Raw genomic sequence first — 18,428 nt, forward strand, 5'->3', positions numbered from 1 at the left:
ACATAGAGACATGGTCACACAGAGAGACATGGTCACATAGAGAAAGAGACATGGTCACACAGAGAGACATGGTCACACAGAGAGACATGGTCACACACAGAGAGAGAGACATGGTCACACACAGAGAGAGAGACATGGTCACACAGAGAGACATGGTCACACAGAGAAAGAGAGACATGGTCACAGAGAAAACATGGTCACACACATATTTATGACCTCGTAAACACACTAATGGCCATCATTGTCCCTGTTGATTGTTTAACCTGATGTACTCAGAGCAGATGACAAGCCCACACACACACACACAAACACACAGAGCATAAAACCATTCTTTCTATGTGAGCTGGAGTCACTATGTCTCCATGGAGCCAAAGCCAAACTTGATACACACAACCCTGTTCTAGTCTGTGGTGTGAATATAGGCCAGCTTCATAAACATCAGTTTATGTTTTTATGTGTGGTGAAAGACAAGAATTCACAACATCTGAGCTCCCAAACATCCATACAGACCCAGGACCAGAACCAGAACAAGAACCAGGACCAGGACCAGTCCAGCCCAGAGGCTAGTTGCATAAACTTAGTTTAAGACTAGTCTCAGCCTTAGACTGTCTTAAATTGTCAGGTTAGACTAGTCTAACTAGGGGCCCTATCTTGCACCCAGCGCAATTGACTTTGTACACCGACGCAGTCCTATTTTGCACTCGACGCACAGCGGACTTTTCCCTCCACAGACGCACGTTGGTAAATTAGGGAATTTAACTTGCGCTCCCGGGGGCGGCTCAGCGAAAAGAGGAAGCGTGTTCCAGCGCAAACGTTCCCTGTTGCTATTTTGCAGTTTCAGAAAACAATTCCGCCACAGACCAAGAAAAACGTAGTCTAAAGTCAGTGGCGCGTTATTCAGATGCAATTTTAAGGGCTCATGCTTGGCCCGTTGGCACTGCTGGCGAGGACAGGTTCTTCTTCCTGCGAAGCTACGTTACATTGTTTTGATTTATTGTATGGCTGTGTTACATTTCATTCATGTCAATGATTAAAAAGATTTTCATGAGAAATCTCTATGTTTGTGAACTTGATTTGTAACAATTGTGGCAATTTCCTCCCACTCCTGTTTAACCGAAGCTAATTTGGGTGGGTTTCTTCTCCCATCCCCATACAATGTCACTTCTCTATCTTTTACGGCCCTGACAGGAACGTTGGTCTCCTCGGCTGTGAACCGCTCCTGGCGTGCGCCTCGCAAATCCGCTATTTTAATAGCAATCCGCCATGGAACAAGCTGGCCTGCTCTTAAAGGGAATGTGAGATGACGCACTAATTGGTTTATTGCACATTACGCCCAAACCACACCTATGAGTAATGTAGTTTCTTCAGACCAACCCATTTTAGATTTAAGTCGGGCGCAAGAGTCATTTATCCCGCTGATATAATAGCAACAGCGTCGAGTCCCGCCCTCAAAGTTACTTGAGTTTCGTGTTTGATACTTGCGTTTCAGATCGTTAAAATAGACCAATTATCACCCTACGTCACACAACTGTCAAGCAGGCTCAACTGCGCATGTCGGTTGCAAAAGACGAACTTCTCCCCGGTCTATTACACTTGGAGTGTCGATCAGGTCATCATATATCTCTGGCCATTGGATTGCAGGGCTTGATATTAACTTGTTGAGGCTCTTGGCCTTTGAACAAATACATTTTCTTTTCACTTGTCTATGCACAAAAGTCACTTGACCCCAATACCCTTAAATAGCCTGACCAAGTGATCGGGCAAAACTAGCCTGGCTAACAGAGGTCGCTTTCTTAGGCAAATGACGAATGAAACAGGCTCGGTTAAAGAAATCCGAGATGCTGGCTATCTTCATCAGGCTTGTATGTACATTAGGCAGTCCTCCCTGATGTTTCTGGTGTAGAATGGAGTGAAATACAACATTGTGCACACTGCCAGTGAGCGAGTCTGACTGAGGCTAACGTCAAAACAGTGTAACGGGGACGCAGTCTCACTCAAATTGCCAGTTTAAACAAATCAGAAAAATAATCGGACCAGCTGGCTAAAAGTAGAATTCTCATATCTCTTGAAAGCTGCCCTGCTCGACTTTTTAGATGTACAATTGACTGTAAAACTGTAAAATTATGAACTTTGTGACATGACGTGAAGACATGGTTGCCGCTCTACTATGCTGTCTGTACCGGGTGACATTCTCACTCAAATTTCAAGACTTTTGTGACCCAAATCAAAATTCTGATGCGACAGATCAATGGGTAATCGCTTTCTCTCTTAAAGAGAGCTTTTTGGTCTTTTTAAATCAAACTATTTGTTTTATCCGTGTGGTCCTTTTGTCATTTAAAATGCTATCCTTTCCTGGTTTTCTGCAGCCACAGTGCGCGCGCATCCCAAATGTTTACAAACAAATAATTGGTCTATAGGGCCCTATGCCTATCTGTTGCATAAACAGTAAGACTGACTTAATTTGTGGTCGAAAAGTTATCCACCTCTCCCCCTGGCTAAACCTTGCGGTGAGGGCTTAGTTGCTATGCCAACGATCTGTTAGCAGGCTATGTCATTATCTTAGCATGATACATTACGAAACAAATTAAGTTTGTTAATTGAAACTGCAGAAAAAGTTGACTGGGGTCTGCTTTTCCGCGAAAATGTCATTTTTTTAAACAAGTGAGTAGATGACAACATAACTCACTTTATTGACGCTAGCGCCAGACATCTGCATTGGAGTTGTTGATAAATGGAACTAGCTTTGGGGTTAAATTAAGATTGTAAAAACGCATACACTATTGTTAAGAAGACAACTTTTTCAATATTGTATTCCTCCAACAGATATAGGTTTTCATCAGGTTTCATTTTATCAATCTTTTGCCGTTAAGTGTTGTGCTGTTTTATCTTTTCTGTTTTCGCGAAATGTCTTATTTTACCCATAATGCAAAGCGCAACAGGCTATCTAAGTCAGTCTTACATGAGTCACTGATAGTAAAGCTTTATGCAACAGGTAAATTGAAGTGTCTATGGCAAGTTGGACTTAAAGTTACATTTAAGTCTAAGACTAGGTCTATTTTTAGGCAACTGGCCCCAGAAAAGATCAAGACCAGAATCAGGGTTAGGACCAGGCCACACCACAATATCTGGAGTATAGGCCTCTCAACCGTTGACCCTAAATGGTTGGAAAGGGGGTGTGTGTGTGTTCCTCACAGTCCTCCACTGGACGACTGGAGGACTCAATTATCTCATCAGGGCCAGTCCTCTGGACCAATCAGCTCTGGGATGTGAACAGCAGTGTGACCGTGGCCAGAAGAGCCACAGACTTCTAGAACATTCCAGAACATTCTACTGTATATAAACATGCATGTTTCATGATATAACCACTCTGGGCTGGATTTTGTGTGTGTGTGTTATTCTAAGCCCTCCCCCAGCATCTCCCTTGCCCTCCCCCGAAGCCTCCCTGCTGACCTTCTAAAGTTCAGAGGTTCTAAGGTGGGGGTTCAGGACTCACAAGAATCTTTCCGTTGGGTTTGTCCTGCCGAGCCAGACTGACCCCCATCCACTCGTCGTCTCTGTCTCCCTGGCAGGTCTTCCCACAGGATTCCCTGGGCCTGCCACCTGCACACACACACACAGACATGCATACACACACATGCACACACAAACACACGAGGATACACATGCAAACAGACACATACAAAAAAGCACATACACACACACTTGTACAAGCACACACAAACACATACGCAAACACACAAACACACACACGAGAATGATATGTTCTCAGGTATGTCCCACTCATTAATGTGTTCGTTTTCTGTGTTCTCAATGTTTGTGATCTATGCTCTCTGTGATCTCAGTGTTCTCTTTGTTGGTGCTCTGTGTTCTCAGTGTTCTCTGTGTTGATGCTCAGTGTTCTCTGTGTTCTCTGTGTTCATGCTCTGTGTTCTCAGTGTTCTCTGTCTTGGTGCTCAGTATTCTTTGGGTTCTCGGTGTTCCCTGTGTTCTCAGTGTTCTCTGTGTTGGTGCTCTGTGTTCTCGGTGTTCGCTGTGTTCCCTGTGTTCCCTGTGTTCCCTGTGTTGGTGTTCTGTGTTTTCTGTGTTGGTGCTCAATGTTCTCGGAGTTCTCTGTGTTCTCAGTGTTCTCTGTGTTGGTGCTCTGTGTTCGCGGTTTTGGCTGTGTTCTCTGTGTTGGTGTTCTGTGTTCTCTGTGTTGGTGCTCTGTGTTCTCAGTGTTCGCTGTGTTGGTGCTCAGTGTTCTCAGTGTTCTCTGTGTTGGTGCTCTGTGTTCTCGGTTTTGGCTGTGTTGGTGCTCTGTGTTGTCTGTGTTCTCTGTGTTCTCAGTGTTCTCTGTGTTGGTGCTCTGTGTTCTCGGTTTTGGCTGTGTTGGTGCTCTGTGTTCTCTGTGTTCTCAGTGTTCTCTGTGTTGGTGTTCTCAGTGTTCTCTGTGTTGGTGCTCTATGTTCTCAGTGTTCTCTGTGTTGGTGCTCTATGTTCTCTCTGTATCTCCCTATCAGAGCCATTGCTATAAAATAATAGTGTAATACCGTAATAATGTGCAATCTATCAATATCTCAAAGATCTTCTCTGTGACACTGATCCTGAAGACAGCAGCAGGGGGTGGGGCTATGCTGAAACCACAGAACCCTCACTTCACCGCCACAAAAAAGGAACTGGAACTGTCTAGAAGGTTTTGGCTGGATGGCTCGGAAAATATTATCTGAAACATTAATCATATCTATCAAAATATTTCTAGACTTGCTAACCAAGTAGTTTTTCTCTATACATTTTTGGTTGATTGAAAAATAGAAGAACAACAGTTCAGTGTTTCATTGTCAATGTCACAAACCCTAACCCTCACACAACCCTGACCCTCACACAGAGGAGTTCTAGTGTGTGAGTGCACGTGTGTAACTGAGTGTGTGTGATAATGCGTGTGTAACTGAGTGTGTGTGATAATGCGTGTGTAATAGTGTGTGTCCATGGGATGGTCTGCCTGATCAGACACCCTCTAAGCCCCATGAAGTTGCCAGACCATGTGTGCATGGGGTTAGCACTGCTTGTCTGATCGTTGCCAGGGCAGCACAGCCCAAGTCTCTGTGTGTATGTGTGAGGGTGTGTGTGTGTATGTTTGAGTGTGTGTACATGTGAGGGTGTGTGTGCATGTGTGAGGATGAGTGTGTGTGTGTAAGGGTGTAATGTGGGTGTGTGAGGGTGTATGTGTGTGTGTGTGTATGAGGGTGTGTGTGTGTGGGTGTATGTGTGAGGGTGTGTGTATGTGTGAGGGTGTGTGTGTCCACTAACCTCGGCCCAGGTCCATCTCCGTGCAGCGGCGACCCGGGTTGCTGTGGACCCGACACTTGAACAGGGCTCCTGGGGTGTGGACCGCACTGCTGTAGGTTGAGTTGGCTCTGGGAGCTCCCACCAGCACCCTGCAACACGGACGTCAGCCTCACCATGCTGGCTGCACACCCTAACCCACGGTGGGAGCTGACAGGAAAACTGGTAGGCCCACGCAGTGCAGCTACAATTTTTTAAGCTGTTTTTAAGCTAAATTAAGCGTTTTCATTTTCACTATTATTTCGTCTGATAAGTCGCAATTGATAAACTGACCATTAAAGTTCACAATTAAATTTGTATTTGACTTTACTATTCCCTTTAAACAATTGGGGTGATTTTCGAAGGGTATATCCTTTCACGAGAATAATTATCATACAACAGCTGGTCCGAAGCTTGGCAAAAAAGACCTAAGGTTCGAAGTAAAAAGTCATTTTCGGACAATTGCGCAAGACATTTTATTTATTTGGGCGGTAAGTTATTGATTAAGAAATCATTTCTACATAAATTGTCTAATAATCAGTTACATTACTGATCTCAACACTCACCAACGTGTATTGTCATGATAATGCTCCAAAACGGAATATCCGAAAAAACTGGAGTTCGGTCCACGGAACACTATGGGATGTTCCAAGTCAATGTTGTAGGAGGTAACGACATTAAGAGACAAACACGCGCATAAAAAGTTCAAAACGCCCTTCTGTATGCCCAGACGCCCGGCCATCCTTCCCCGCATCCTCCACAACTCCTCGGTGAAACTTGGAGACGAAGGAAGCCCGCTGTCACAGTTCCGGGGCTTTATTATTTATTTATGATTCTATATATTTAAAAACTAAACTACGGTTTTAACTAGTTTTTGAAGTCTTAAACATCTAGCATGTTTAAGGTAGATTGAGGATTTTAATAAGAGCTAGGTAGACTAGATAACGGTTTGCTGCTCTACATGCTGATAATCTGAGAAAGTGATTGCTCGGCTCACGGTGATAAGTGCGGTCACGGTAAAAAGCGAATGGGTTTCGGGGGCGCGAGCATCACATTTCACCAAACAATCCTCGATCCTCGAGTGTTGTTTGTGCGTGCGCTGCCGCCACCTACCGAGCAGACGCAGCGGCGGCTGCGCGTGATCTCCAGCGGGTCAAAGGCACGATCCAGTCTGACGAAATAAATTACGTCACGGCATGTTCTACGTTATTCAGAGGAAAATCAACAACAACACCCCCCCCCCCCCCCCCAATTGCTCACATCCATTAGTCAATACTGAAGCCACCTTCTAAACTTTTCACAGTCTGCATTACCAGCATGCATCTTGGCCAAACAGTTAATCTCACTTACAAAACTAACTCAAACCACCAAATCACTTTACACACGTCACAAAATAAGCTTGTTTGACCATAACAATGCCATCAATTCTGACTTAGAAAGCATATATTGTTCAGTCTTAACACACTGACCTAAAACACTAAAAGGGAGCATTACACAAATGCTTTTTCACACTAATTAATATTTCATGATGGAACAAGAAAAACAATTTTTCACTCCTTTCCCTTGCCCTCCACACATTCTCCCTCTCACTGCTTCTCTTCTTTACCCACCAACCTTGATCCATGTTTCTAAACTGTAAATAATTCAGAAGCCGTCCTTTTTTGTCTGTTTGGTAACAAAACTAAAATCTGCTGAAATTGCAAGCTGTGTTTGGAATGATTAAATATTTTGCAAAGACTGTCATAGTGTTAACATTTGATACATGTGCTGCAAATATCCAGTGTTTAACAGTCAGTTTTGCTGACTGTTTTGACAGTTTTGACAATGTGACTTCAGGTTTGACCAATGCATGTTAGCAATTGAAATAAACTGTAATCCACCTTACAACCATTTTCAAGATCATCATGACATCACAGGAAAGGACACTAAGAACAGTACACAAGACAAAACAACAAATATTGCAAATAGGACTTTAATTAGTGTCTCTCAAAATGTTTTACTAAAGCAACAGTCAGCTTCATTATATACAATTTACATGGCATATGATTTGTCAGTACTGTGAATATAAAGTAGAAAAGCAGTGATAAATTCTGGAAGCTAGTGTTTCTACATTGTCAGGGCTAATGGGGTCATGTGACCTCAACTGTCACAAAAACACAGGAAGTGAGACAGGAAGTCACAGGGAAAGATGAAAATAACCTGATCAATTCAAACATTATAATCAACATCTTTAATTTTATTGCACAAGCCATCCATTAACTACAGAACTATCCAAACGTAAATTAAATGAAAACCCTTGGACTAACCTTGGACTAAAAACTTAATTTAGAAATTGAATAATTTATTAATGTTTAAAATAACTTAAATCATGGAAGAATTTATCTGATCTCTGCATATTTTATCAAGCTCCCTCACAGCATTCAACCACACACACTCATACTTATACCCTAATGACCACACACACACACCATTACTCCCTAACAACCACACAAACACTTACATGTTAAAAATCACACACACAGGAGATGGGTTTAATTAAGTCCATGGCAGTCTGGCCCTGTAGCAGCATCCATCCCTCAACTGAATCCCTCCACGCGTAGCCAGGGCTGTGGAAACAAAGAATCATCATATTAATAATAATACTAATCATCATATTAATAATACTAATCATCCTATTAATAATACTAAACTTGTCATACAAACACTAATGATAACTAAAGTAAGGATAGTAAGCAGCAGAATCCAGTAAGCAGCGTACAGCGGTCTTGGAGTCCTCGTTCTTCAGCAGCTTCTGGGCCTGGTCTGGAGGAAACTTTAGCATGGTGGTGATCACCTTGGCCATGGTCTGAAGACACACACATCATCAACATCATCATCCTCCTCCTCCTCCTCTTCATCATCATCATCCCACACTCATCACACACACACCATCACACACCATCATCATCATCATCAGACACACCACCATCATCATCATCATTATCATCACACACACATACCATCATCATCATCATTATCATCACACACACACACACACACCCATCATCATCATCATTATCATCACACACACATACCATCAGCATCATCATCACACACACACCATCACACACCATCATCATCATCATCAGACACACCATCATCATCATCATTATCATCATCATCATCATCACACGCACACCATCACACATACCATCATTATCATCATCATCATCATCATTATCATCACACACACATACCATCAGCATCATCATCACACACACACACACACACCCATCAGCATCATCATCACACACACACACACACACCCATCATCATCATCATCATCACACGCACACCATCACACATACCATCATTATCATCATCATCATCATCACACACACACACCACCACATCATCATCATCACACATCATCATCATCAAAATACTCAATACCATTTTCGATACCACAGGGGAAAAATATGGGCCACATCAGACCATAGGGGGCGCCACAGGCAACGCCCAAAAGTCAGATTTTCAAAGTGATGGCATTTCCACCCCATAGCTCAAATTCTTCTGAAACTTAGTGTACATGCCTTATTTCTCATGGGGAAGAAAAAAGCCTCAAGGCGCAATAAAGTCTGCCATGATGGATTTTCCTGTACAGTGATCATTTGGAAAAACCTTCAAAATTCCTCTTCTCTTGAATCAAAGGTCCGATTTACTTTAAATTTTAAACAGATATGTAGAATTCATGTATTTAAAAACGTTACTTGGGACAATTTAATCCAATACAAAATGGCTGAAAGAGGTGTATTTATGTAAATGTACACATTGCCTCAATTTCTTTGTGTCATAAATATAATTTTGACTGATGGTTTTTCAAACGTAATAGGGTTCAAGATGACATCACTCTGAAGTACCATAAACAATTTCACCTTGGTATGTCAAAATATGATTGAATTAGAACTGTTTCAACCTTGGCTAAATCTAACAACGTTTACCACAGGAGAAACAGCTTACTTTTTCATACAGTGAAATCGCTCTTATCCAGAGCGATTTACAGTAAGTACAGTGACATTACCCATTAGTGGCAAGTAGGGTGAAGTGCCTTGGCCAAGGACACAACGTCATTTTCCACGGCCGGGAATCGATCTGGCAACCTTCAGATTACTAGTCCGATTCCCTAACCGCTTAGCCATCTGACTCCCCCACAGTCACTGAACATGACAATATTCAACACTGAGAATAGCTCAATGGGCTGGGACAGTGACCTGCAAAGTATTAGGTCAAAGGTTTGAATCCAGCCACAATGTTTGAGCCTGTATTAAATTTGAATATCTATTTAGTTAAACAAGATGACATCGTTCTGAAGTGCCATGCACAATTTCACTTGATATGTCAAAAGAGCATTGAATTACAGCTGTTCAAACTTTGGCCGAATCGAACAATCCGTGCAACAGGAGAAACGGCTTCTTTTTTTTGTACAGTAACTGACCATGTATTCTCATCCTTGAGGGTAGCTCAATGGGTTGAAACGGAATCCAACAAGGTGCAAGGTCACAGATTCGAATCCAGGCACTGTCTTTTGGCCTGTCATAATTTTGACTACTTGATTAGTTAAACAGGCAGACATCATTCTGAAATGCCATAAGCAATTTCATGCAATTTCACCTTGAAATGTCAACCGTTTCTTAACCTTTGTCCCAAAGCTGACCAAAAACTAGATGGTCAGCTTAACAGCTAGATAATCAGCGTCAGCACCCTTGGGTACCCAGCATCTCCTCCCGGAGATTCCCTCGTCCTCCTGGGGGACTTCAATGCTCATGTGGGCAATGAATGAGACCTGGAGGGGCGTGATTGGGAGGAACGGCCCACCCGACCTGAACCCGAGCGGTGTTTTGTTGTTGGACTTCTGTGCTAGACACGGCTTGTCCATAACGAACACTATGTTCAAGCATAAGGGTGTCCATATGAGCACCTGGCACCAGGACAACCGAGGTCTCAGTTCGATGATCGACTTTGTAGTCGTGTCGTCGGACTTGGGGCCGAATGTCTTGGACACTCGGGTTAGGAGAGGGGCGGAGCTGTCAACTGATCACCACCTGGTGGTGAGTTGTCTTCGATGGTGGGGGAGGACGCCGGTCAGGCCTGGCAGGCCCAAACGTAATGTGAGGGTCTGCTGGGAACAGCTGGCAGAACCCCCTGTCAGAAGGAGCTTCAATGTCCTAGGTCATAATGTTCTGGTTCATCAGTGCATCTGGCTGTCAATCTTGTATAATCCCATTCAAATGTCATTGTTGTTTTTAATATTCAAATTATATTTTAATTTTTAATTGAAGGGTTATGTCAACTGATGGAGGTATTTATAACTATATAACACTGTGTAGTGATGGAGTTATAGATGCGCTAGATATGGTTACCTTGGTTTCTCGCCCCATCATGTACTCAAACAGAACCTTCCTCAGGTACTCAAACTCTGTGGGCTCCGAGAGTCCGTCAGCACCATGAACACCTGTAACACAGGCACAGACTAGGGGTCAAGGGTCACACTTCAGATAGGAACAGAAGCTGACAGGTCAACAGAGAGAGAAAGAAGGAGAGGAGGGAAGAAGGGGATGAGGAGTGGGGTGGAAAGAGGTAAGGGGCTAGAGTAGAGGTAGGGGGCTAGAAGTAGGGGGGTAGAGGTAGGGGGGTCAAGGTAAGGTGGGTAGAGGTAGGGGGGTAGAGGTAGGGGGGTAGAGGTATAGGGGGTAGAGGTAGGGGGGCTAGAGGTAAGGGGGTAGAGATAAGGGGCTAGAGGTAAGGGGCTAGAAGTAGGGGGGAAGAGGTAGGGGGGGTAGAGGTAGGGCGGGTAGAGGTAGAGGGGGTAGATGTAGGGTGGGTAGATGTAGGGGGGTAGAGGTAGGGGGGCTAGAGGTAGGGGGGGGTAGAGGTAGAGGGGGTAGAGGTAGGGGGGGTAGAGGTAGGGGGGGTAGAGGTAGGGTGGGTAGAGGTAGAGGGGGTAGATGTAGGGGGGGTAGAGGTAGGGTGGGTAGATGTAGGGGGGTAGAGGTAGGGGGGGTAGAGGTAGAGGGGGTAGAGGTAGAGGGGGTAGAGGTAGAGGGGGTAGAGGTAGAGGGGGTAGATGTAGGGTGGGTAGAGGTAGGGGGGGTAGAGGTAGGGTGGGTAGAGGTAGAGGGGGTAGAGGTAGGGGGGAAGAGGTAGAGGGGGTAGATGTAGGGTGGTAGATGTAGGGTGGGTAGAGGGGGTAGAGGTAGAGGGGGTAGATGTAGGGGGGGTAGAGGTAGGGTGGGTAGAGGTAGGGGGGGTAGATGTAGGGGGGGTAGAGGTAGGGTGGGTAGATGTAGGGTGGGTAGATGTAGGGTGGGTAGAGGTAGAGGGGGTAGAGGTAGGGGGGGTAGAGGTAGAGGGGGTAGAGGTAGGGGGGCTAGAGGTAGGGGGGCTAGAGGTAGAGGGGGTAGAGGTAGAGAGGGTAGAGGTAGGGGGGTAGAGGTAGGGGGGTTAGAGGTAGGGGGGTTAGAGGTAGAGGGGGTAGAGGTAGAGGGGGTAGAGGTAGAGGGGGTAGAGGTAGGGGGGGTAGAGGTAGAGGGGGTAGAGGTAGAGGGGGTAGAGGTAGGGTGGGTAGAGGTAGGGGGGTAGAGGTAGGGGGGGTAGAGGTAGGGGGGTCAAGGTAAGGTGGGTAGAGGTGGGGGGGGGGGTAGAGGTAGAGGGGGTAGATGTAGGGGGGGTAGAGGTAGAGGGGGTAGAGGTAGAGGGGCTAAAGGTAAGGGGCTAGAGGTAAGGGGCTAGAAGTAGAGGGGTAGAGGTAGGGGGGGTAGAGGTAGGGGGGTCAAGGTAAGGTGGGTAGAGGTGGGGGGGGTAGAGGTAGAGGAAGGGGGGCAGCACTATGATCCCTGGGGGGCAAGTGGGGTAACTCTCTCCTCCCTGTAATGGAGAGACCACCCTGGTCTAGGAGAGTGTGTGTGCGCGTGTGTGTTTGTGTGAGTTGGAGGACAGTGTGTGTGTTTGTGTGAGTTGGAGGACAGTGTGTGTGTTTGTGTGAGTTGGAGGACAGTGTGTGTGTGTGGGCGTTGGGGGGACAGTATGTCAGAGTAGGGGGTAGTGTGTGTGTATGTGTGAGTTGAGAGGAGTATGTGTGGGTGTGTGTGCCAGTTGGAAGGTTTCCGTGGGAATGCAAGGCCACAGCCTGTTAAACCAATTAACACCCCCCCATCGCTCTTACGACAGCAGGCTTTCTCTATTAAGCAGCATGAAAGGTCAGTGCAGTCTAGTCTTCCCTCTGTGTGTGTTGTATACCAGGCAGATTGATGGCATTGTGCTCAAGTTATTCACACAAAGATGGACTATGGGTACACACAGAAGGAGGGAGAGAAGGAAGAGGGGGGAGAGGAGGACAGGGAAGAGGAGGAGTAGAAGGAAGAGGAGGGAGAGGGGGACAGGGAAGAGGAGGAGTAGAAGGAAGAGGAGGGAGAGGAGGACAGGGAAGAGGAGGAGTAGAAGGAAGAGGAGGGAGAGGAGGACAGGGAAGAGGAGGAGTAGAAGGAAGAGGGGGGAGAGGAGGAGAGGGGGGAGAGGAGGAGTAGAAGGAAGAGGAGGGAGAGGAGGAAGAGGAGGGAGAGGAGGACAGGGAAGAGGAGGAGTAGAAGGAAGAGGGGGGAGAGGAGGACAGGGAAGAGGAGGAGTAGAAGGAAGAGGAGGGAGAGGAGGACAGGGAAGAGGAGGAGTAGAAGGAAGAGGGGGGAGAGGAGGAGAGGGGGGAGAGGAGGAGTAGAAGGAAGAGGAGGGAGAGGAGGAAGAGGAGGGAGAGGAGGACAGGGAAGAGGAGGAGTAAAAGGAAGAGGGGGGAGAGGAGGACAGGGAAGAGGAGGAGTAGAAGGAAGAGAAGGGAGAGGAGGACAGGGAAGAGGAGGAGTAGAAGGAAGAGAAGGGAGAGGAGGACAGGGAAGAGGAGGAGTAGAAGGGAGAGGGGGGAGAGGAGGAAGAGGAGGGAGAGGAGGACAGGGAAGAGGAGGAGTAGAAGGAAGAGGGGGGAGAGGAGGACAGGGAAGAGGAGGAGTAGAAGGAAGAGGAGGGAGAGGAGGACAGGGAAGAGGAAGAGTAGAAGGAAGAGGAGGAAGAGGAGGACAGGGAAGAGGAGGAGTAGAAGGAAGAGGGGGACGGGGAAGAGGAACCTTTGTAAGAGCTTGTTAGATGGGTCACTACTGAGTTCCTGTGGACGCATCTCATCTTGTCCTCCAGTAAGTGGATCTAGGATAGGAACACACACACATGGACACATTCACAGTTACAGTATTTCATAGCATGTGGTTCCCTGCAAAAACAACTTCCTCCATGCTTTCCCAGCTAGCTAGTCATATATATGTGTGTGTGTGTGTGAGAAACACAGTTGGAAGGGTTGGAAGGTTAAGACAAGTATAAACAGATGTGTCATTATGTGCATTTATACAGTGAGAACTGCCTGAGGAGGGGAGGGGAGAGGACAGGAGAGAAGAGGGAGGGGAGGACAGCTGGGATGTGAGTGTTTCCAGAACAGTCTGGTTGTAAGAACCACTCACCCTGTCAACCAGTCCCTGCTCCTTCAGCCTGGCCTCACTCAACAGAGTGGTCTTCTGAGCTAGCTGGGCCTGGGGAGGGACAAGAGGACCAGAACCAGGAAGAGAGGAGAATAGAGATGGGGTAGGTGGGAGGAAGCAGGCAGAAGGCAGGAGGGGAAAACAGGAGGAGGGAGGAGAAGGAAAAGAGAAGATGGGGATGGAGGTAGAGATAGATTCCAGTTGTGAAAGATAAAGCAGATGAGAAGAAAGAGAGAGAGAGAGACAGAAACAAAGATGAAGACTTATAGAAACGAAGGCTGAACTGTTGACAGTGAACTTTGACCTGGGGGCATATAAGCAACTCACCTGCAGCTCCTCCATCCCATCCTGGAAGAGAGGAGACAAGATGGAGGATCATGAGTTTGCACTTTTGGATACTCTGTTGTGCCGTAGTCTTTTCAGCTTAACTAGATGCATGCTGGGATACCTGTATGGTGATTGACTTGAGTAAAGAGCGTGTTTGAAGCAAATGGCTGACAGTCTACTGTGTGCTTATTTAGGGAGATACACCACACCTCTCTTCCCTACCCCCTCTACCTCCCTCCTCCTTCTCTCTACCTCCCTCCTCCTTCTCTCTACCTCCCTCCTCCTTCTCTCTACCTCCCTACCCCTTCTCTCTACCTCCCTCCTCCTTCTCTCTACCTCCCTACCCCTTCTCTCTACCTCCCTCCTCCTTCTCTCTACCTCCCTACCCTTTCTCTCTACCTCCCTCCTCCTTCTTCTACCTCCCTACCCCTTCTCTCTACCTCCCTCCTCCTTCTCTCTACCTCCCTACCCCTTCTCTCTACCTCACTCTTCTCTACCTCCTCTTCTCTACTTACATTTACATTTAGTCATTTAGCAGACGCTCTTATCCAGAGAGACTTACAGTAAGTACAGGGACATTCTCCCCGGGGCAAGTAGGGTGAAGTGCCTTGCCCAAGGACACAACGTCATGTGTACTGGCCGGGAATCGAACTGGCAACCTTCAGATTTTTAGCCCGATGCTCTACCCGCTCAGCCACTACTTCCCCTCCTTCTCTCTATACCTCCCTCCTCCTTCGCTCTAACTCCCTCCTCCTTCTCTCTAACTCCCTCTTCCTTCTCTCTACCTCCCTCCTTCTCTCTACCTCCCTCCTTCTCTCTACCTCCCTCCTTCTCTCTACCTCCCTCCTTCTCTCTACCTACTTCCTTCTCTCTACCTCTCTCCACCTTCTCTCTCTACCTCCGTCCTTCTCTCTACCTACCTACCTCCCTCCCTCCCTCTCTACCTCCACCTTCTCTCTCTACCTCCCTCCTCTCTCTACCTACCTCCTTCTCTCTCCATCTACTCTCTCTACCTCCCTCCTCCTCTCTACCTACCGCCTTCTCTCTACCTCTCTCCACCTTATCTTTCTACATCCCTCTTTCTCTCTCTCCCTCCTTCTCTCTCAAACCTACTCTCTCTACATCCCTCCTCCTCTCTACCTCCCTCCTCTCTCTACCTCCCTCCTCCTCTCTACCTCCCTCCTCCTCTCTACCTCCCTCCTCCTCTCTACCTCCCTCCTTCTCTCTACCTCCCTCCTTCTCTCTACCTCCCTCCTTCTCTCTACCTCCCGCCTTCTCTCTACCTCCCTCCTTCTCTCTACCTCCCGCCTTCTCTCTACCTCTCTCCAGCTTATCTTTCTACATCCCTCTTTCTCTCTCTACCTCCCTCCTTCTCTCTACCTCCCTCCTTCTCCTCTCCATCTACTCTCTCTACCTCCCTCCTCCTCTCTACCTCCCTCCTCCTCTCTACCTCCCTCCTTCTCTCTACCTCCCTCCTTCTCTCTCTACCTACTCTCTCTACCTCCCTCCTCCTCTCTACCTCCCTCCTTCTCTCTACCTCCCTCCTCCTCTCTACCTCCCTCCTCCTCTCTACCTCCCTCCTCTTTCTACCTACTTCCTTCTCTCTACCTCCCTCCTCCTCTCTACCTCCCTCCTCTTTCTACCTACTTCCTTCTCTCTACCTCTCTCCATCTTCTCTCTCTACCTCCCTCCTTCTCTCTCTACCTACCTCCTTCTCTCTACCTCTCTCCACCTTATCTTTCTACATCCCTCTTTCTCTCTCTACCTCCCTCCTTCTCTCTACCTCCCTCCTTCTCTCTCTACCTACTCTCTACCTCCCTCCTCCTCTACCTCCCTCCTCCTCTCTACCTCCCTCCTTCTCTCTACCTCCCTCCTTCTCTCTACCTCCCGCCTTCTCTCTCTACCTACCTCCTTCTCTCTACCTCTCTCCACCTTATCTTTCTACATCCCTCTTTCTCTCTCTACCTCCCTCCTCCTCTCTACCTCCCTCCTCCTCTCTACCTCCCTCCTTCTCTCTCTACCTACTCTCTCTACCTCCCTCCTCCTCTCTACCTCCCTCCTTCTCTCTACCTCCCTCCTTCTCTCTACCTCCCGCCTTCTCTCTCTACCTCCCTCCTTCTCTGTACCTCCCTCCTTCTCTCTCTCCTCCTCTGACAGCTCTTACGTCATGCAGCGGCTATGTAGCCGGAGGTGAAGCACAGCTGTGTGTGTGAGCGTGTATGTGTGTGAGTGTGGTACAGGCTGAGAGTAGGGTAATAAATACCAGAGCTTTCAGGGAGAACATTCAAGACTTGTTTCTGCAGCCTTGCAGCCAGAGGGGGGGCTGGGAAGAGAGTGTGTGCTCACACGCATGCGTACATGCGGAGAGAAGGACCCTGAGTAGGATGCTGACCATCTTGGACAATGACCACCACCCACTACACAGTACTCTCAAAAGACAGAAGAGCACATTCAGTGGCAGACTCCCGACACTGTCGTGCTCATCGGACAGGCTGAGGAAGTCCTTTGTGCCCAGGGCCATTCAGATTTTTAATGCCACACAGAAGGGGAGGGAGACGGACTTGTCTGCATGAGTCTACCTCAGGCTGCCCTCCCCTGCTCATATCATCTCAGCCCCATGCACAGACTTTACCACTTACATATTCTGCACTATCACTTTGCTCTTTGCACTTTTCAAACACACACACACTATCCACACCAGCAGCACAAGATCACTTTCCTCCTGGACACCGACACTGTCAAAATCATTGCACTCTGTACAATAGGGTCAGACCCTTTCCTGTATCTGGAAACACTCGGTGTGAATATGTTCTCCCTATGTGTATTTATATGTGATTTATGTATGTATGTCGGTGAGGTGTATAAGTGTATATGTGTATAAGCTACTGGATGACCAAAATTTCCTTTGGGATTAATAAAGTATCCGTTCATTCATTCATGTGTGTGTATATTAGAGTGCAACAATTCAACAAGCCCACGGTTCGGTTTGTATTGCGGTTTAGGGGTCACGGTTTTGGTTCAGCTTCTTTAGCACATTAGGGGGAAGAAAAAAACTTCGTTGTGTTTTCTCCGAAAAAAAAAGAAAACGCGTCTTACATGTAAAAACCGAACCGTGGTTTGTGTGTTGAACAATTAGTTTTTTTTGCGGTTCGGTTTTGCACCCCTAGTGTGTATATATGTGCGTGTAGGAGTTTGTGTGCATGCGTGTGAGTGTGTGTGTATGGGTGCAAGTGTGTGTGTATGGGTGCAAGTGTATGCGCACATGAGTGTGTACACAAGAGTGTGTATATTAGTGTGCATTTGTGTGTGTGCAAGAGCATGTGTGTCTATGAGTGTGCGTGTGTATATCAGTGTGCGTGAGTGTATATGACTGTGTGTGTTTGTGTGACTGTGTGTGTTTGTGTGAGTGTGTATATGACTGTGTGTGTAAAAATAAAATAAAAAAGCCATCAGCCATCTGACATCCGACCAGGAGGACGCATTAGTTGAACTTTCAAGCGACCGAACATTCAAGACAGCGTTCTCAGCCAAGACACTGGCTGAATTTGGGATTTCAGTGGAGAGGGAATACCCATGGCCTTGGGAACTAGGGGTACTGAGGGTGCAGCAGCACCCCCTGACAGCACAAGAATTAAAAATAATATGACTTGAAAATCCACCACCACGGACACAGCCCCGCAGTAGTGGACTGGCCATCGGGAGCACCGGGAGAAGAATAACGATGGAAAACCAGGCTAAGACATGTAAGGGTGGGGCTGAAAAATTAAGGAGACAAAAAGACCTTCACTAGACAGGGTTTTACCAATTGGAAAACAGCTATGTTTATTTTACACAAAGCTCAAAAACTCTTTTGCACTCAAATAAAGGCAAAGAGTTTTGCCTTGGGCGCTATGCGCGCTCACATTAACTATCGAGCTCCCAAACTAGCATCACATCAAACACAGAATGCACATGCATTAACAGGTTAGCTGTGGTGGCGTATACGGGGGCGGTTCTGGTGGGCCGGTTTGGATCAAAGTCCAGGGCCTATTTTTACTCCCACGTATACGTAAACCACCGCCATGGATGCGGGGGTCACTGGCACCAATATTTTAGGGGTCATGGGCTGAAAAGTTTGGGAACCCCTGGTGTATATGAGTGTGTGTGTGTTTATGACTGGGTGTGTTTATATGACTGGGTGTGTTTGTGTGAAAGCCGATATATGCTTCTGCGTTTTTTGAAAAACGGACACATGGGAACGCCCTCGTC

At 46.9% G+C, this 18,428-nt stretch overlaps 2 protein-coding genes across 7 annotated transcripts in view; both read right to left on the reverse strand.

The window, feature by feature from the left end:
* The window catches only part of itga9 (integrin, alpha 9), an 88,409-nt gene extending 82,052 nt beyond the window's left edge, over positions 1-6,357 (reverse strand). The window contains 3 exon segments of the mRNA XM_047029110.1: positions 3,494-3,600; positions 5,287-5,414; positions 5,868-6,357. Of these exon segments, the coding sequence (XP_046885066.1) occupies positions 3,494-3,600; positions 5,287-5,414; positions 5,868-6,055 (423 nt within the window). The 5' untranslated portion in view covers positions 6,056-6,357.
* Positions 6,358-7,251: 894 nt separating this feature from the next.
* The window catches only part of golga4 (golgin A4), a 63,632-nt gene continuing 52,455 nt past the window's right edge, over positions 7,252-18,428 (reverse strand). For 4 of the 6 annotated variants that reach the window (XM_047030325.1, XM_047030323.1, XM_047030322.1 and 1 more), the window contains 6 exons: positions 14,181-14,201; positions 13,836-13,904; positions 13,452-13,527; positions 10,701-10,792; positions 8,060-8,146; positions 7,252-7,907 (listed from right to left, as the gene is read on the reverse strand). In XM_047030325.1, the coding sequence (XP_046886281.1) occupies positions 7,878-7,907; positions 8,060-8,146; positions 10,701-10,792; positions 13,452-13,527; positions 13,836-13,904; positions 14,181-14,201 (375 nt within the window). In that variant the 3' untranslated portion in view covers positions 7,252-7,877. Of the gene's footprint in view, positions 7,908-8,059; positions 8,147-10,700; positions 10,793-13,451; positions 13,528-13,835; positions 13,905-14,180; positions 14,302-18,428 lie in introns of those variants that run through there. The other 2 variants (XM_047030324.1, XR_006956805.1) reach the window with 2 other exon arrangements.

This window comes from Hypomesus transpacificus, chromosome 11 (assembly GCF_021917145.1).
Source record: "Hypomesus transpacificus isolate Combined female chromosome 11, fHypTra1, whole genome shotgun sequence".
Classification (NCBI taxonomy): Eukaryota; Metazoa; Chordata; class Actinopteri; order Osmeriformes; family Osmeridae; genus Hypomesus; species Hypomesus transpacificus.